We start from the raw sequence: 16,055 nt of genomic DNA on the forward strand, positions 1-16,055 counted from the left end.
ACAGTATGTAATTGAATAAATAGAATAAAATAAAATAAAAAACGTAGTTATATAAAAAACTTGTCTTCTAGAATTAAAATTGTAGATGAGATATGTAATATGTAATATACTAAGTTGTTGTAAGTGTTAAATAATAACAGATATGTAGTATAGTCTTTATAAAGTGCTAGAACATGCTCCATGAGTCTGTCCTGATAGTACTTTAGTGTTCAATGATGTCCCGAACCAGTGAAGAATTATACAGCGTCATCGCTGCTGGTATAAACGATCTTCTGTACCGTTCCCTGTTACAGCGGAGCTGGATGAGTCTGTTGCTGAGTGTGCTCCACTGTCCGACTAACAGCTCATGAAGGGGGTGTGATGGGTTGTCAAATATGGTTTTGAGTTTATTCAGTGACCTCCTTCCAACCACCAACTCGAAACTGTCCAGAGAGCAGCCCAACACTGAGCCAGCCTTCCTGATCAGTTTATTGAGTTTCTTTACATCCCCTGCTCTGAGGCTGCTTCCCCAACACACTGCTGCAAAGAAAACAGCCCCCGCAACAACAGACTGGTAAAACATAGCCAACATTTTGTTGCACATATTAAAGGACCTGAGCTTTCTCAAAAAGTAGAGTCTGCTCATCCCCTTCCTGTACACAGCCTCCGTGTTAGCCCTCCAGTCCAGTCTGTTGTCAAGCCAGACACCCAAGTAAAACATGTCTCAATGCATAATTGCAAGGAATTTCAAGATTTCATCATCTATAGTCCATAACATTATTAAAAGATTTTAAGAATTCAGTCTAATGTCTGTTCATAAGAGGCAAAGTCAAAATATATGTTTAATGCCTGTGACCTTTTACTGTCTCAAATTGTATGACATTTAAAAAACAACATGATTTTAAAAGTATCAAGCAAAAATAAAACAGTTGGTGTCCTTATTTCTCAAATGATAAGAAAACTGGTAGCACTGTTGCCTCACAGCAAGAAGGTCCTGGGTTCAATTCCCAGGTAAAATGGTTCTGGGTCCTTTCTGTGTGGAGTTTGCATGCTCTCCCTCCGTCTGGAGGGATTCCTGTGGGTGCTCCGGTTCCCTCCTACAGTCCAAAGACATGCAGTCAGGTTAATTGGAGATACAAAATTGCCCCTAGTTATAAGTGTGTGTGAGTGTGTTTGCCCTGTGATTGACTAGTTTTTTTTTTTACCTTTTGCCCAGTAAACTGGACCCACCGCCACGTGAATAGGATAAAGTGGTGATAAAACAGACAATGAATACATATATAAACAAACTCACTCACTCACTTTCTTAATCGCTTATCCAATTAGGGTTGCAGGGAGGGGGGGGTTTGCATGCTGGAGCCTATACACAGTAACACCCTGGACAGGGCGCCAGTCCATCGCAGGGCAGACACACATACACACACACACCCATTCACCTATAGGGCAATTCAGTGTCTCCAATTAACCTGACTGCATGTTTTTGAGATGTGGGAGGAAACCGGAGCTCCCGGAGGAAACCCACGCAGACAAGGGGAGAACATGCAAACTCCACTTAATAAGGACCCGGCCCTCTCCGCCTGGGGATTGAACCCAGGACCTTCTTGCTGTAAGGTGACAGTGCTACCCACCGAGCCACCGTGCTGCCTACGAACAAACAATAACAATAAAAACTATAGTTGTCTTTTTACTGTTTTCATTTGTTTTCAAATGGATCTGTCCATTTATGTATCTTTACTTAGATTACTAGGGTTTCCTTTAAATTTGTCACCTATCTGTATATTGTTTGTTTGTTTATTAGGATTTTAACGTCATGTTTTACACTTTTGGTTACATTCATGACAGGAAATGGTAGTTACTCATTACACAAGGTTCATCAGTTCACAAAGTTATATCAAACACAGTCATGGACAGTCAGTAGCGGCAAAAAAATTTTTGGGCCCCCTCAACAAATTTCATTTATATATGTATCTGTATATATACGTAAATGCTTTATCATAATGAATTAAAGGTACTCACTCACTTTGAATATTTTATTTAACAAAAATATTGTAATATAATAATAACGACCTGGTGAGTGCAGTCAATGCGGTGGGGGGTTTAGTTCATGACGTGGAAGGCCCCCACCCACCATGGGCCCCAGTGCACCTGCCCCCCGGGTAGTTACGCCCCTGTGGACCATTTAGTATCTCCAATTCACCTCACTTGAATGTCTTTGGACTGTGGGAGGAAACCGGAGCTCCCGGAGTAAACCCACGCAGACATGGTAAGAACATGCAAACTCCACACAGAAAGGACCCGGGACCCTATCTGTATATCAATAGTATTCGCAGTACAACAAATTATACCAAATAATACAGTCCATTTCATTGAACTTTTTTTCAAATTAAAATATAGTTTTTATTTAAATATAAGCATTTAAGTCTATTAAAAAGCACTTCAAACAAAGAGACTGTAATCTGGATATAATTGTATTGAATATACACAGTACAGTCTGTCTACACCATACAGTCTACAGTGAGGATAGAAAAATGTCTACATTTGGCTTAAGCACTTAAAATACTGTATGCCCATTTGTCAGATAATTTTTTATTTTACAGTTTATTTCCCTATTTTCCTACACATACGTTGATATTCCATTATGTCATGTTAGTCATGCTTCCACAAGACTGAAATTACTGTTACTGGAGCCATGTTCTCATTCAGAAATGAAGGGCGTTTTCCACTGCACATTTGAAAAAAATGCACTGCCACAAAAGGAAGTCAGCTCAATCTGGGTTTGAATGGTAACCGCTTAGCTGAAAGGGAAAACCACAAAGGTATATAGTCATGTGATGAAATGTCACACTGCATGTTTTCTCATTTAATGTGCTATAATGTATGAGGACTACATTTCCCAGAATCCCTTTGTTTTGATCAACTATGAAACTTCAAGCTATGATAATTTATGTTAAGCCTGTTAAGTAAGGGAGTGTGTTTTGTTCCATGCTTCATAGAGGCACAGTTATGTAATTAGTCGTATGTAATTGGATTGATGTGGGGGTGGGGGGTTAAATTAAAAAAAAAAAAACATTGTCATTATACAGCATTTTGGCTAAAAAATATTCAAACACAACCCCCTTCATCATAGTAAATGTTATTAATGAACACGCTAGTGTATATTATAATATTAAAGATAACATTAAACGCCCAGGTGGCGCAGCGGGGTGTTCCGCTTGCACACCAGCGCCGAGTTTCTGAACTCCCCGGTTCGAAACTTGGTGTTGCCATCTAGCGGACATGGTTGGCAGTGCCTGCAGCAGATACTGATTGGCCACCGTATCTGCAGGAAGGGGGTCGGACTATGTGTGGGTGGGTGGGTCTTCGTGCGCTGTGTGGGGACCTGTGCAGAAAGCAAGTGCGACAGAGGAGGGCTGTGCACGTGTCGAGGGACGCATGTGCAGCGACGTGCTCTCCTCGGATGCAATCTGGAGTCTCTGGTAGCAGCGGGGGACAAAAATTGAGTGCACTAAATTTTCGGGAGGAAAATGGGGAGAAAAATGCTTTAAAAAAAAAAAAAGAAAAAAAAAAGATAACATTAAAGATATACATATTCACTAATGATTTGGTTATATGATTGTAAAAGATAATATGGTACAGTGGTTGGTGGGTAGAGCTGTCGCCTTACAGCAAGAAGATCATGGGTTTGATTCCCAGGTGGAGACATCCAGGTGCGTAGGCTTCCTCCAGGAGCTTAGATAATATGATAATAAAAGATATTCGAAATCATTTGATGTTTTGTCCTTGATTAAAGTAGTAATTAGGAGGTCTGGCATTGTCTTGATGAAATGAACATAGACTTTCTGGGAAAGTAACGTCACCTCGACAACAGCAAATCCCAATATACACCTCCATGTCAACGGTACCTTCACTTAAATGCAAGTTACCTATAATGTGGGCACTGATGCACCCCCATACCATGACAGATGTTGGCTTTTGCACCTTTCACTGATAACAATATGGTTAGAGCTTTTTGTCTTTGGCACTGAGAACTTGGTGTTAGTTTTTTTAAACAAGCTGAAATGTGGACTAATGAACCACAGCACATTTTTACAGTCTTTCAGGTCATCTAAGATGAGCTTGGTCCCAGAAAACGCAGCATTTCTACATACAGTAGATGTACAGCTTTCTCTTTGCGTAACAGATTTTCCATTAGAATTTCTTGATGCAGTGGTAAATTGTGTTAAGTAACCACGATTTTACAAAGTACTCTCAAGCCTGTGTGGCTATACAGTGGGGTCAAAAAGTATTTAGTCAGCCACTGATTGTGCAAGTTCTCCTACTTAGAAAGATGAGAGAGGTCTGTAATTTTCATCATAGGTACACTTCAACTATGAGAGACAAAATGAGAAAAAAAAATCCAGGAAATCACATTGTAGGATTTTTAAAGAATTTTTTTGTAAATTATGGTGGAAAATAAGTATTTGGTCAATAACAAACAAGCAAGATTTCTGGCTCTCACAGACCTGTAACTTCTTCTTTAAGAAGCTCTTCTGTCCTCCACTCGTTACCTGTATTAATGGCACCTCTTTGACCTCGTTATCTGTATAAAAGACACCTGTCCACAGCCTCAAACAGTCAGACTACAAACTCAACCATGGCCAAGACCAAAGAGCTGTCGAAGGACACCAGGAAGAAAATTGTAGACCTGCACCAGGCTGGGAAGAGTGAATCTACAATAGGCAAGCAGGTTGGTGTGAATAAATCAACTGTGGGAGCAATCGTAAGAAAATGGAAGACATACAAGACCATTGATAATCTCCCTTGGGGTCAAGATCTCATCCCGTGGGATCAAAATGATCATGAGAACGGTGAGCAAAAATCCCAGAACTACACGGAGGGACCTGATGAATGACCTGCAGAGAGCTGGAACCAAAGTAACAAAGGCTACCATCAGTAACACACTACGCCGAGAGGGACTAAAATCCTGCAGTGCCAGGCGTGTCCCCCTGCTTAAGCCAGTACATGTCCAGGCCCGTCTGAAGTTTGCCAGAGAGCATATGGATGATCCAGAAGAGGATTGGGAGAATATCATGTGGTCAGATGAAACCAAAATGGAACTTTTTGGTAAAAACTCAACTCGTACACCATACCTACTGTGAAGCATGGGGGTGGAAACATCATGCTTTGGGGCTGTTTTTCTGCAAAGGGGACAGGATGATTGATCCGTGTTAAGGGAAGAATGAACGGGGCCATGTATCGTGAGATTTTAAGCCTAAACCTCCTTCCATCAGTGAGAGCATTGAAGATGGAACGTGGCTGGGTCTTCCAGCATGACAATGATCCCAAACACACCACTCGGGCAACGAAGGAGTGGCTCCGTAAAAAGCATTTCAAGGTCCTGGAGTGGCCTAGCCAGTCTCCAGACCTCAACCCCATAGAAAATTTGTGGCGTCCGTGTTGCCCAGCGACAGCCCCAAAACATCACTGCTCTAGAGGAGATCTGCATGGAGGAATGGGCCAAAATACCAGCTACAGCGTGTGCAAACCTGGTGAAGACTTACAGGAAACGTTTGACCTCTGTCATTGCCAACAAAGGTTATGTTACAAAGTATTGAGTTGAACTTTTGTTATTGACCAAATACTTATTTTCCACCATAATTTACAAATAAATTCTTTAAAAATCCTACAATGTGATTTCCTGGATTTTTTTTCTCATTTTGTCTCTCATAGTTGAAGTGTACCTATGATGAAAATTACAGACCTCTCTCATCTTTCTAAGTAGGAGAACTTGCACAATCAGTGGCTGACTAAATACTTTTTGGCCCCACTGTACACTGATCAGGAATAACATTATGACCACCTTCCTAACATTGTGTTGGTCCCCCTTTTGCTGCCCCATATGCAACAAACTGTGATGCACTGTGTATTCTGACACCTTTCTATCAGAACCAGCATTAACTTCTTTAGCAATTTGAGATACGGTGGCACGTCCCCACGTGCTTAAATGAGCCTTGGCCGCCCATGACCCTTTTGCCGGTTTACCACTGTTCCTTCCTTGGACCACTTTTGATAGATACTGACCACTGCAGACCAGGAACACCCCACAAGAACTGCAGTTTTGGAGATGCTCTGACCCAGTTGTCTAGTCATCACAATATAGCCCTTGTCAAACTCGCTCAAATCCTCACACCTGTCCATTTTTCCTGCTTCTAAGAAGCCTTAAAGGGAAGAAGATCTTCATGTGATGATGATGTGAAAGCAGCGGTGCATCAGTGGCTACACGCTCAACCCAAAACATTTTTTTGCTTATGGCATTACAAAGTTGCTGTTACGATGCTGGGAATAATGCATTGGAAGGTGACTGTGTAGAAAAGTGATGTAATAAATAGTTTTAAAAAGTGCAGAAACTTTTTGAAGAATCATGGTATCATTTTCTGCTTGTGTGATGTTTGATGATTTGTAATGCAATAAGCATAATTAATAAACAACACATAATATTGATGCTAGCCCCAGAACTATGTATATTGGGTCCTGTTGGTGTCACTTTAGTTATTAACAAGGTACCTCTTTTCTGGCGCCAGTAATACCATTACTGTGCAGTGGAAAAGGTCTACTGGCAAAATTATCACAATGTCCCAGTATCACAATGAGATCGTTTAATCATCTCAAAACAGCTACGTGATTCACACAGTGGATTTAACACTAGCCTGTCCTGTAGGTTAATGGCATTCACTCGGGTTTGAAAGCCCCGTTAATGGCCCCCTGACTTTGACTCCTCTTGCGGTGTTTGGATAGGATCCTGTACAGCAGGCTGGGTGAGCTGTGGGCCATGAATGGGACCTGGGTGTCCTGCTTCAGAGTGAGGAAAGCTCCCTCCTCCTCTTCTTTGCCCCTGGGGGCCTGCTGCTTACCTCCCCTGGGCCACATACAGAGAAAAAACAAACACAAAGACACTATTTATTCCCGCTGACCCAGATTCCAGTGCTTTGAGAGAGAAAGAGGGAAAAAGGAGCAGGCTGTTGTGGCACAGGCCATAACATTGGTGGCTTCCACTACTTAGGGCAACATGTACACTTCCCAAATTGAGAAACTCCCTAATACCCCATCAGAGCAGAACTTTTTTCAATCTATAGCAATAGGAAAAAAACTGGCATGCAGTTTATTTTGGCTTAACTGTGTCCAGATTTTTGTGAGCAGTTTTATTTATTTAATTATTTTTAATTATTTTGTATTTTTAGCTTTTTTTTTTTTTCAAAATTCAGATATGTTTAGTATGGTTTTGTTAATTGTATCTAATTAATATATGTAATATTTGATATTAGATTTCTCAATGTAGATTTAGTTAGCTTGCATTGCAGGTAATTGTGTTTAGAAAATTGAAAATTATTTTATTTTATTTACAGACAGAATCAATTATTATTATTATTATTATTATTATTACTATTACTATTATTATTATTATTATTACTACTACTATTATTATTATTATTATTACTACTACTACTACTACTACTACTATTATTATTATTATTATTATTATGATTAATATTATTATTATTACTATTATTAATATTATTATTATTACTATTATTATTATTATTATTATTACTACTATTATTATTACTACTACTACTACTACTATTACTATTATTATTAATAATAATATTATTATTATTACTACTACTATTATTATTATTATTATTATTATTATTATTATTACTACTACTTTTGTTATTATTATTATTGCTGTTTTAATCAATTTTTGTAATTGTAATTAATTTTTTCTTTTCTTTATTTTTATTATTATTAGATGCATGGCAGTGCAGCAGGTTGCATGGGTGTTGCACCGCACCACTGTGTAAGGCCGGCTTGTTCTCATGTCCCTGTGGGTTACTCCAATTTTCTCCCACCTTTAAAAAACATGCTGAAAGTGGGCTGTACACTTAAAAATTCTTTTAGGTGTGGGTGAGGGAGTAAATAAGTGGGTTTGTGGTGCCCTGTGTTTATATTTAATAGTTATAACAACAAAAATATTAATATTGTATTACCAGTATTAATAATATTTTTAATGGATTTATTTACTTTGTGCTGAATTTAAACTGCTAATTTATTTGGTTTCATTGAATTGCAAATATTTAAAGGTTGTGGCTAAAATTCTGATGGTCCCTTGTCCTGACATAAAATAATCCATATCTATAAAACACACTTTCCGCTCTTTACTGGTTCTTTTGACGAGGACACCGCTTATTGCTGGGTGCCATTGATCAGATCTGGTGTCCTGATTGTGTGCATTGTAAACTAATGAGCTATAGGATGGGCCACCTGTTTGGGGTGTGCAGGCCTGGGAGGGGGAGCAGCTGCTTGGGATGGTATGGGTGGATGGGCTGGTTGAGGAATTGTCAGGATGGGCGGTAAGGATAAAATCAGTGAAATGGGCGGCAGCTCTCACCCCGCATGATCCCTGAGGATCACCACAGATCCGACGTGAACCGAACTGTGCCTCCTTAAACCTTGGCTGTTCTTAGCACTGCGGTCACTCTGTAAGATAACAGTAACAGGATTGACACCATTTTTTTACTGTCCTTTACATAAGACCAGTTTATATAACACATTCCATTAATGGAAATGCAAATTAGTTAAAAAATTACATTCATTTCTATTTTTATTTATATAACAATTGGGGAATTTTTCATTTATGAATATATTTCATATATTTTCAGTAACTGCTTCATTCTGGTCAGGGAGCACTGGGCACAAGAAGACCTTAAAGACAGGTCACCAGTACATCACATGGTTTCACACGCCATCTAACTTAGGGGCAATTTAAAGCAGCCAATTCACCAACCAACACACACGCACATTGTTTTTATTAGTATGAGAGGCTTTTCAGATTCTTAAAAATCACAGATAATAAAAAAAATAATAATTTAATTGAGATATTATGTTTGGAGCAATTTTCTGTTCTTAAAATTCATCTAATTTATGACAACTGTTTTTTTTTTTGTTTTTTTTTCAAATCTTATATTTATTTATTACAATTTTCTTACTCCTGTTTATAAGAGGTGGGCAATGTTAAATTTTAAAGTATTTGAGGGCATTTTTCAGAGTACAACACACATCCCAATATTATTTTGCTAAAAATACAAACCAAACTACATTGCCATTATTTACTAGGGTTTACTAGGGTTCAAATATTAATATTAATTAATAAAAATAAAAAGAATTTTGGAGGCACAATTACATAATCACTGGTTATAACAGTGATTTATTTAATTAATTATTTATTAATTTAATTATTTATTTTCATATCCATATTTATGAGTCGCAACATCGAATCTGGTTCACATACCAGACATGGAGCAGGACCAGTTTTACACTAAATGCCTTACATTGCCTAATGCAACCCTCCTATTTTTATCCGGGCTTGGGACCGGCACTAAGAGTGCACTGACAAGTCCACCTCCCGATGGCCTGGAAATACGTATGTGCTTCAATCGTTCAGTCACAAAAAAAAAGAATAGTTGCAGAAATCATTCATGTTTTAGACTTGAACTGTAGCAGCACATTTAATTAAAATTAAAAACAAACTAAACACATGCTAAATGTATCAAGCAAGAAAAAAAATGTAGCTATTTACTGTAAGGGCAGTTGTAGCCTAGCACAGCGCTCCCCAACCTTTTTTGCACCAAGGACCTGTTTCATATAAGATAAAATTTCACAGACTGGCGGGGGCGGTAGAATAACTGTACTACTCACAAATGAGCTTTTTTTCGCTGCAACAAGACGCTGCTTCCACCTGGGGGTGATATGAGATGATAAACACCCGTGTGTTGGAAATGGAAGCAGTGTTTTCATTGCAGATGTAGCGATCTCTAATTATTAATTATTTCTGTGCGGCCCGGTAATAATTTACCCAAGGAATGGTACCGGTCCATGGCCCGGTGGTTGGGGACCACTGGCCTAGCGGGTAAAGTACTGGACTAGTATTCGAAAGGTCGCTGGTTCAAGTCTCACCATTGCCATGTTGCCACTGTTGGGTCCTTGAGCAAGACCCTTAACCCTCAGTTGCTTATACAGTATACTATCACACTACTGTATGTCTATATATCTAGTCTATATGTATGTATACAGTAAGGCCTGCCCTGTGATAGTAATGATAGTGCTTACTTACATGGTGTGTGTTTTGACTCAGTTCGATGACATATGACGCGGGAAAGTAGCCCTGTTGTCCATTCTGCAGCTGTCCAAACCACCTCGAGTCACCCTCCTTAAAATGAATTTGTATTACATCCTCCTTAGTCAGGTTCACTTCATCTGGCCGGCGAGGTACGTAGCTGTGTGTCACCACCACCTAGTGGATTTAAAGCGTAGTAATACTGAAGCATGCATGTAGCAGACACACGGATGAAGAACAATGTATTTATATTAAACAAAGCCTGGCTAATGAAGGTGGTAAACTGTTTATAAGAGAATGACCTGGCTCTAAAGTTAAAGATCCTTTCCTATCCTAGATTACTTGAACCTACATACTGACCTACTGATTTTAGGGCAGTGGAAACAACTTGTTGGACTTGATGGATTTCAGTCTTCAGTGCTAGATACACTATATTGCCAAAAGTATTCACTCACCCATCCAAATAATTGAGTTCAGGTGTTTCAATCACTTTCATGGCCACAGGTGTATAAAACTAAGCACCTAGGCATGCAGACTGCTTCTACAAACATTAGTGAAAGAATGGTTCGCTCTCAGGAGCTCAGTGAATTCCAGTGTGGTACCGTGATAGGATGCCACCTGTGCAACAAGTCCAGTCGTGAAATTTCCTCACTACTAAATATTCCACAGTTGACTGTCAGTGGTATTATAACAAAGTGGAAGCGATTGGAAATGACAGCGACTCAGCCATAAAGTTCCCAACTTTGTGGGAACAGTTTGGGGATGGCCCCTTCCTGTTCCAACATGACTGCGCACCAGTGCACAAAGCAAGGTCCATAAAGACATGGATGAGCGAGTTTGTTGTGGAAAAACTTGACTGGCCTGCACAGAGTCCTGACCTCAACCTGATAGAACACCTTTGGGATGAATTAGAGCGGAGACTGCGAGCCAGTCCTTATCGTCCAACATCGGTGTCTGACCTCACAAATGCGCTTCTGGAAAAATGGTCAAAAATTCCCATAAACACACTCCTAAACCTTGTGGAATGCCTTCCCAGAAGAGTTGAAGCTGTTATAGCTGTAAAAGGGTGGGCCGACATCATATTAAACCCTATGGATTAAGAATGGGATGTCACTCAAGTTCATATGCATGTGAAGGCAGACGAGCGAATACTTTTAGGCAATATAGTGTAGATGGATGGATAGATAGATAGTCTATTGGTCTAAAAGGAAATTAAAGAATTGTGAATAATTTGTGTAGTGTAAAAGCTAGATGCTTTACCATGGGCATTAATAAAGACTTGTGTTGCTCTATGCTGTTCCTCTCCTTTATTTGTCCTCTCTTCCTTAAAGGTGTTTCAATTTATATTAAGGTGTTGGATAGGATTAAGGTCAGTGATCCTTGCAGGCCAGTCAAGCTTTTTCCTCAATGCAATCGGACAGATAGGATTCTCCTGACAACCAGGCAAAGTACAATTCAGAAACGTCCAACAGCATTGTGCTTTACACCAAGTATTCCCATGCCTGGCATTGCGCATGGTGATCTTAGGTTTGTGTGCAGCTGCTTAGTCATGGAAACCCAATACAACCAATACCAAAACCAATACCTTTGCTAAAGGTACAAGTGATGTAGCATAGGACTAATCTATCCCTGCCCCTATAAAATGATTACAATATTCAGTGATAAAGATCAGTGTTTGCTTTATTTTAATCTAAAGTAGGTATTGTGCCAGGATGAGCTTCCAAGACAGAGTAGAGCAAGGACTAAGCCATGAACAGAACGGGGGGTTAGTTGGGGTGGTTACGGCCTTGGAACTAAGTGTTACATCCAAGGACAGAAGAATTTTGCACTTGGTGGTTTAATCTTGTCAGCTTGTGTAGTTTACAGCTTTGTAGCAGAGCTGCTGTTGCTTTTAAATGTACCAGATGAATCAGCTAGTTTGAGTGATGCACAGCACCAGGCTCCTGAAGACCTAAAACCCTTGTCTTTAGTCCTGACCTATAAAGAGCATGTTTTCCCAATGTTTGTAAATGTTTATATAAAATAGAAAACAATACCTTTTCTGGTTCTTTATTTCTATGTGGGTGTCGTCCTCTATTCACTGTCAAAATACACACATCCAGAACAATATTAAACTGTACTTAAGATGTTCAAAACAATTAAAAGACCAAAAGTTCTTTAATAATCAATTGCATAACTTTAAATAAATACTAGGTTTTTATAGGTAAATAATTCTCAACATGGTTTTCCCGCCAGAATCATTAAGACAAGCACAGAAGCACTTACACTTTTCCCCAATGGATAAATTAAGACTATGAATATGCAAATTGACACAGACCCAAGTGAACACTCAGCCAACCCCTCCTCCTTAAAACTGCTATGATAAAATTTGCATAATTGCATATGCATGTCGCCATGTGTTCAATACTAACTCAGATATATCAACGAAACATCCAGTTTTCTTTTTTTATCTTCTTATTTTAAAGGCCTAGTATTATGGGATGCATAATTCCCAAATTTAAGTCCATTTAATTTAGGGATGTAGAAGTTTAAACTGGTCATTTAACTTTGCAGATTGGGCTCTATTACATGTTATTGGTTGAGTTAGCAAAGTGGCTGACTTCTCTGTGTCCATATTAATAGGTGTAGTTTGATTGCACCCAATTACAAAGTATTTGCACCCAAATTGACACTTTGTGCTGAGAGGAAATGTGTCCAAGTGGTAAAACTGGAGCATTTTGGAACATGGGTAACAATTTATTACTATCAAGCAATCTTTTTTTCCCCAATTTTTTCTCTCAATCTAGTCTACTGATGCTGATCCCCACTTCTGATTGAGGAGAGCGAGACACGTGTGCAGTACCGACTGCAGATTTGTGTACGGAGAGCCACACCCTGTCCACATTATTCCTTGACTCTGTGCAGGCACCATCAACCAGCCAGAAGAGGTCATAACTGCATCGGTTATAAGGTCCCTATCCGGCTTCCCACCCTATATAAACAACAGACAATCATTGTTCATGTAGCCGCCCAGCTGAATTTCGAACTGATGCTTTGGTGCGCTAGCGTGTTTTACCGCTGCGCCACCTGAGCGGCTACTATCAAGCAATCTTTACATCACCATGGGCTTAGAAGCTGCTGTGCAAGAAAGCAGCACCTTAAAACTGACTGAAGATTGTCGCTTATTACATGGACAAAGAATCCAAGCCCATGGCAGTATGAAGCTTGCTTGAGTGTTGACAGTTTGCTTGACCCACTCATGTCTTAGCAGCTTTTATTCAAGGCAGATTATTAAAATATATTTTCTAAGAAGAACAATTGCAGATATGGTTAAAATTCACTGCCATGCCATAAAAAACCTATAAGATACATCTATAAACTTTTTGCTCAATGGATTCTATTGAATACAGCGGTACCTACACTGACATACAGCTATCCCATGCTAACCTATTAGTTAAAAAGCATGCTCACTTAATTAGTTCTACATAGAAACATTGGTCTATAACAATACTAACCTTGTGGAGAAAAGACAGAGGTAAAAACCTCAAAATGTTCATCACTCTGCATGTACAGTGTATCACAAAAGTGAGTACACCCCTCACATTTCTGCAGATATTTAAGTATATCTTTTCATGGGACAACACTGACAAAATGACACTTTGACACAATGAAAAGTAGTCTGTGTGCAGCTTATATAACAGTGTAAATTTATTCTTCCCTCAAAATAACTCAATATACAGCCATTAATGTCTAAACCACCGGCAACAAAAGTGAGTACACCCCTAAGAGACTACACCCCTAAATGTCCAAATTGAGCACTGCTTGTCATTTTCCCTCCAAAATGTCATGTGATTTGTTAGTGTTACTAGGTCTCAGGTGTGCATAGGGAGCAGGTGTGTTCAATTTAGTAGTACAGCTCTCACACTCTCTCATACTGGTCACTGAAAGTTCCAACATGGCACCTCATGGCAAAGAACTCTCTGAGGATCTTAAAAGACGAATTGTTGCGCTACATGAAGATGGCCAAGGCTACAAGAAGATTGCCAACACCCTGAAACTGAGCTGCAGCACAGTGGCCAAGATCATCCAGCGTTTTAAAAGAGCAGGGTCCACTCAGAACAGACCTCGCGTTGGTCGTCCAAAGAAGCTGAGTGCACGTGCTCAGCGTCACATCCAACTGCTGTCTTTGAAAGCTAGGCGCAGGAGTGCTGTCAGCATTGCTGCAGAGATTGAAAAGGTGGGGGGTCAGCCTGTCAGTGCTCAGACCATACGCCGCACACTACATCAAATTGGTCTGCATGGCTGTCACCCCAGAAGGAAGCCTCTTCTGAAGTCTCTACACAAGAAAGCCCGCAAACAGTTTGCTGAAGACATGTCAACAAAGGACATGGATTACTGGAACCATGTCCTATGGTCTGATGAGACCAAGATTAATTTGTTTGGTTCAGATGGTCTCAAGCATGTGTGGCGGCAATCAGGTGAGGAGTACAAAGATAAGTGTGTCATGCCTACAATCAAGCATGGTGGTGGGAATGCCATAGTCTGGGGCTGCATGAGTGCAGCAGGTGTTGGGGAGTTACATTTCATTGAGGGACACATGAACTCCAATATGTACTGTGAAATACTGAAGCAGAGCATGATCCCCTGCCTCCGGAAACTGGGTCGCAGGGCAGTGTTCCAGCATGATAATGACCCCAAACACACCTCTAAGACGACCACTGCTTTATTGAAGAGGCTGAGGGTAAAGGTGATGGACTGGCCAAGCATGTCTCCAGACCTAAACCCAAGAGAACATCTTTGGGGCATCCTCAAGCGGAAGGTGGAGGAGCGCAAAGTCTCGAATATCCGCCAGCTCCGTGATGTCGTCATGGAGGAGTGGAAAAGCATTCCAGTGGCAACCTGTGAAGCTCTGGTAAACTCCATGCCCAGGAGAGTTAAGGCAGTTCTGGGAAATAATGGTGGCCACACAAAATATTGACACTTCAGGAACTTTCACTAAGGGGTGTACTCACTTTTGTTGCCGGTGGTTTAGACATTAATGGCTGTATATTGAGTTATTTTGAGGGAAGAATAAATTTACACTGTTATATAAGCTGCACACAGACTACTTTTCATTGTGTCAAAGTGTCATTTTGTCAGTGTTGTCCCATGAAAAGATATACTTAAATATCTGCAGAAATGTGAGGGGTGTACTCACTTTTGTGATACACTGTATATGTGCTGCATCCTGAGTCCTGTGTTGGTGAAACACACTGACTGTGCTTTATTCTCTCAGTCTCCTCTATATAAACCCCATTCACTAATCCACTGCTGGAGATATTTAAAGACACTAAGTACTAACAATTAACAGTGATGTAAAAATAGTAATTGACATTCTTCCCAATTGCTTGTTATTGCATACGTGTCACACTGAATGATTTCAGCTTATTAAACAAAATATAATAAGAAATGGAGTAAAAACTGAGTAACAACACATCACATTTATATAAATCAAATATAAGTTAATCTAATTTGATTTAATTATATATCACCTACCATTCTCAAGAGCAATTGCCTCCTTGATTGCCTCAATTTTTACCCTTACCATAAAGGCTCAAGCTGAAAAAAAAACATCTAAAGACGTGTAAGTGTTAATGACTTTACAATATAAAGGAGTCTAGATTGATTGAAATAAACAATTATGCTTGGAAGAGTTGAACGTAAAAGAGGAGGAGGACAGGCAGCAACAAGATGGATGGATACAATTAGAAAAACAATGAAAGACCCATTGACCTTTGTAAATGTATTTTTACAGGTTGCCCCAGGCATAGGTAAAACGTGATTGTGGCCCACAATTATAACTGAAATCACGTTGAACATGTTTTCATGTTCAGCAATAGATGAGCGATCGTCTCTGACCTTACATATACAAGGTGGACCAACTAGGTAGGAATGTCTTATAGAA

At 39.7% G+C, this 16,055-nt stretch overlaps 1 protein-coding gene across 1 annotated transcript; it reads right to left on the reverse strand.

The window, feature by feature from the left end:
• Positions 1–6,597: 6,597 nt before the first annotated feature.
• LOC134301334 (uncharacterized) lies at positions 6,598–13,678 on the reverse strand (the record flags this gene model as incomplete). The annotated part of the gene is made up of 5 exons (XM_062985998.1): positions 6,598–6,874; positions 8,408–8,496; positions 10,130–10,309; positions 12,169–12,212; positions 13,627–13,678. Coding segments are annotated over 5 exons (552 nt in total), but the record flags the coding sequence as incomplete, so codon positions are not given.
• Positions 13,679–16,055: the final 2,377 nt, after the last annotated feature.

Source organism: Trichomycterus rosablanca, chromosome 23, assembly GCF_030014385.1.
Source record: "Trichomycterus rosablanca isolate fTriRos1 chromosome 23, fTriRos1.hap1, whole genome shotgun sequence".
NCBI lineage: Eukaryota > Metazoa > Chordata > Actinopteri > Siluriformes > Trichomycteridae > Trichomycterus > Trichomycterus rosablanca.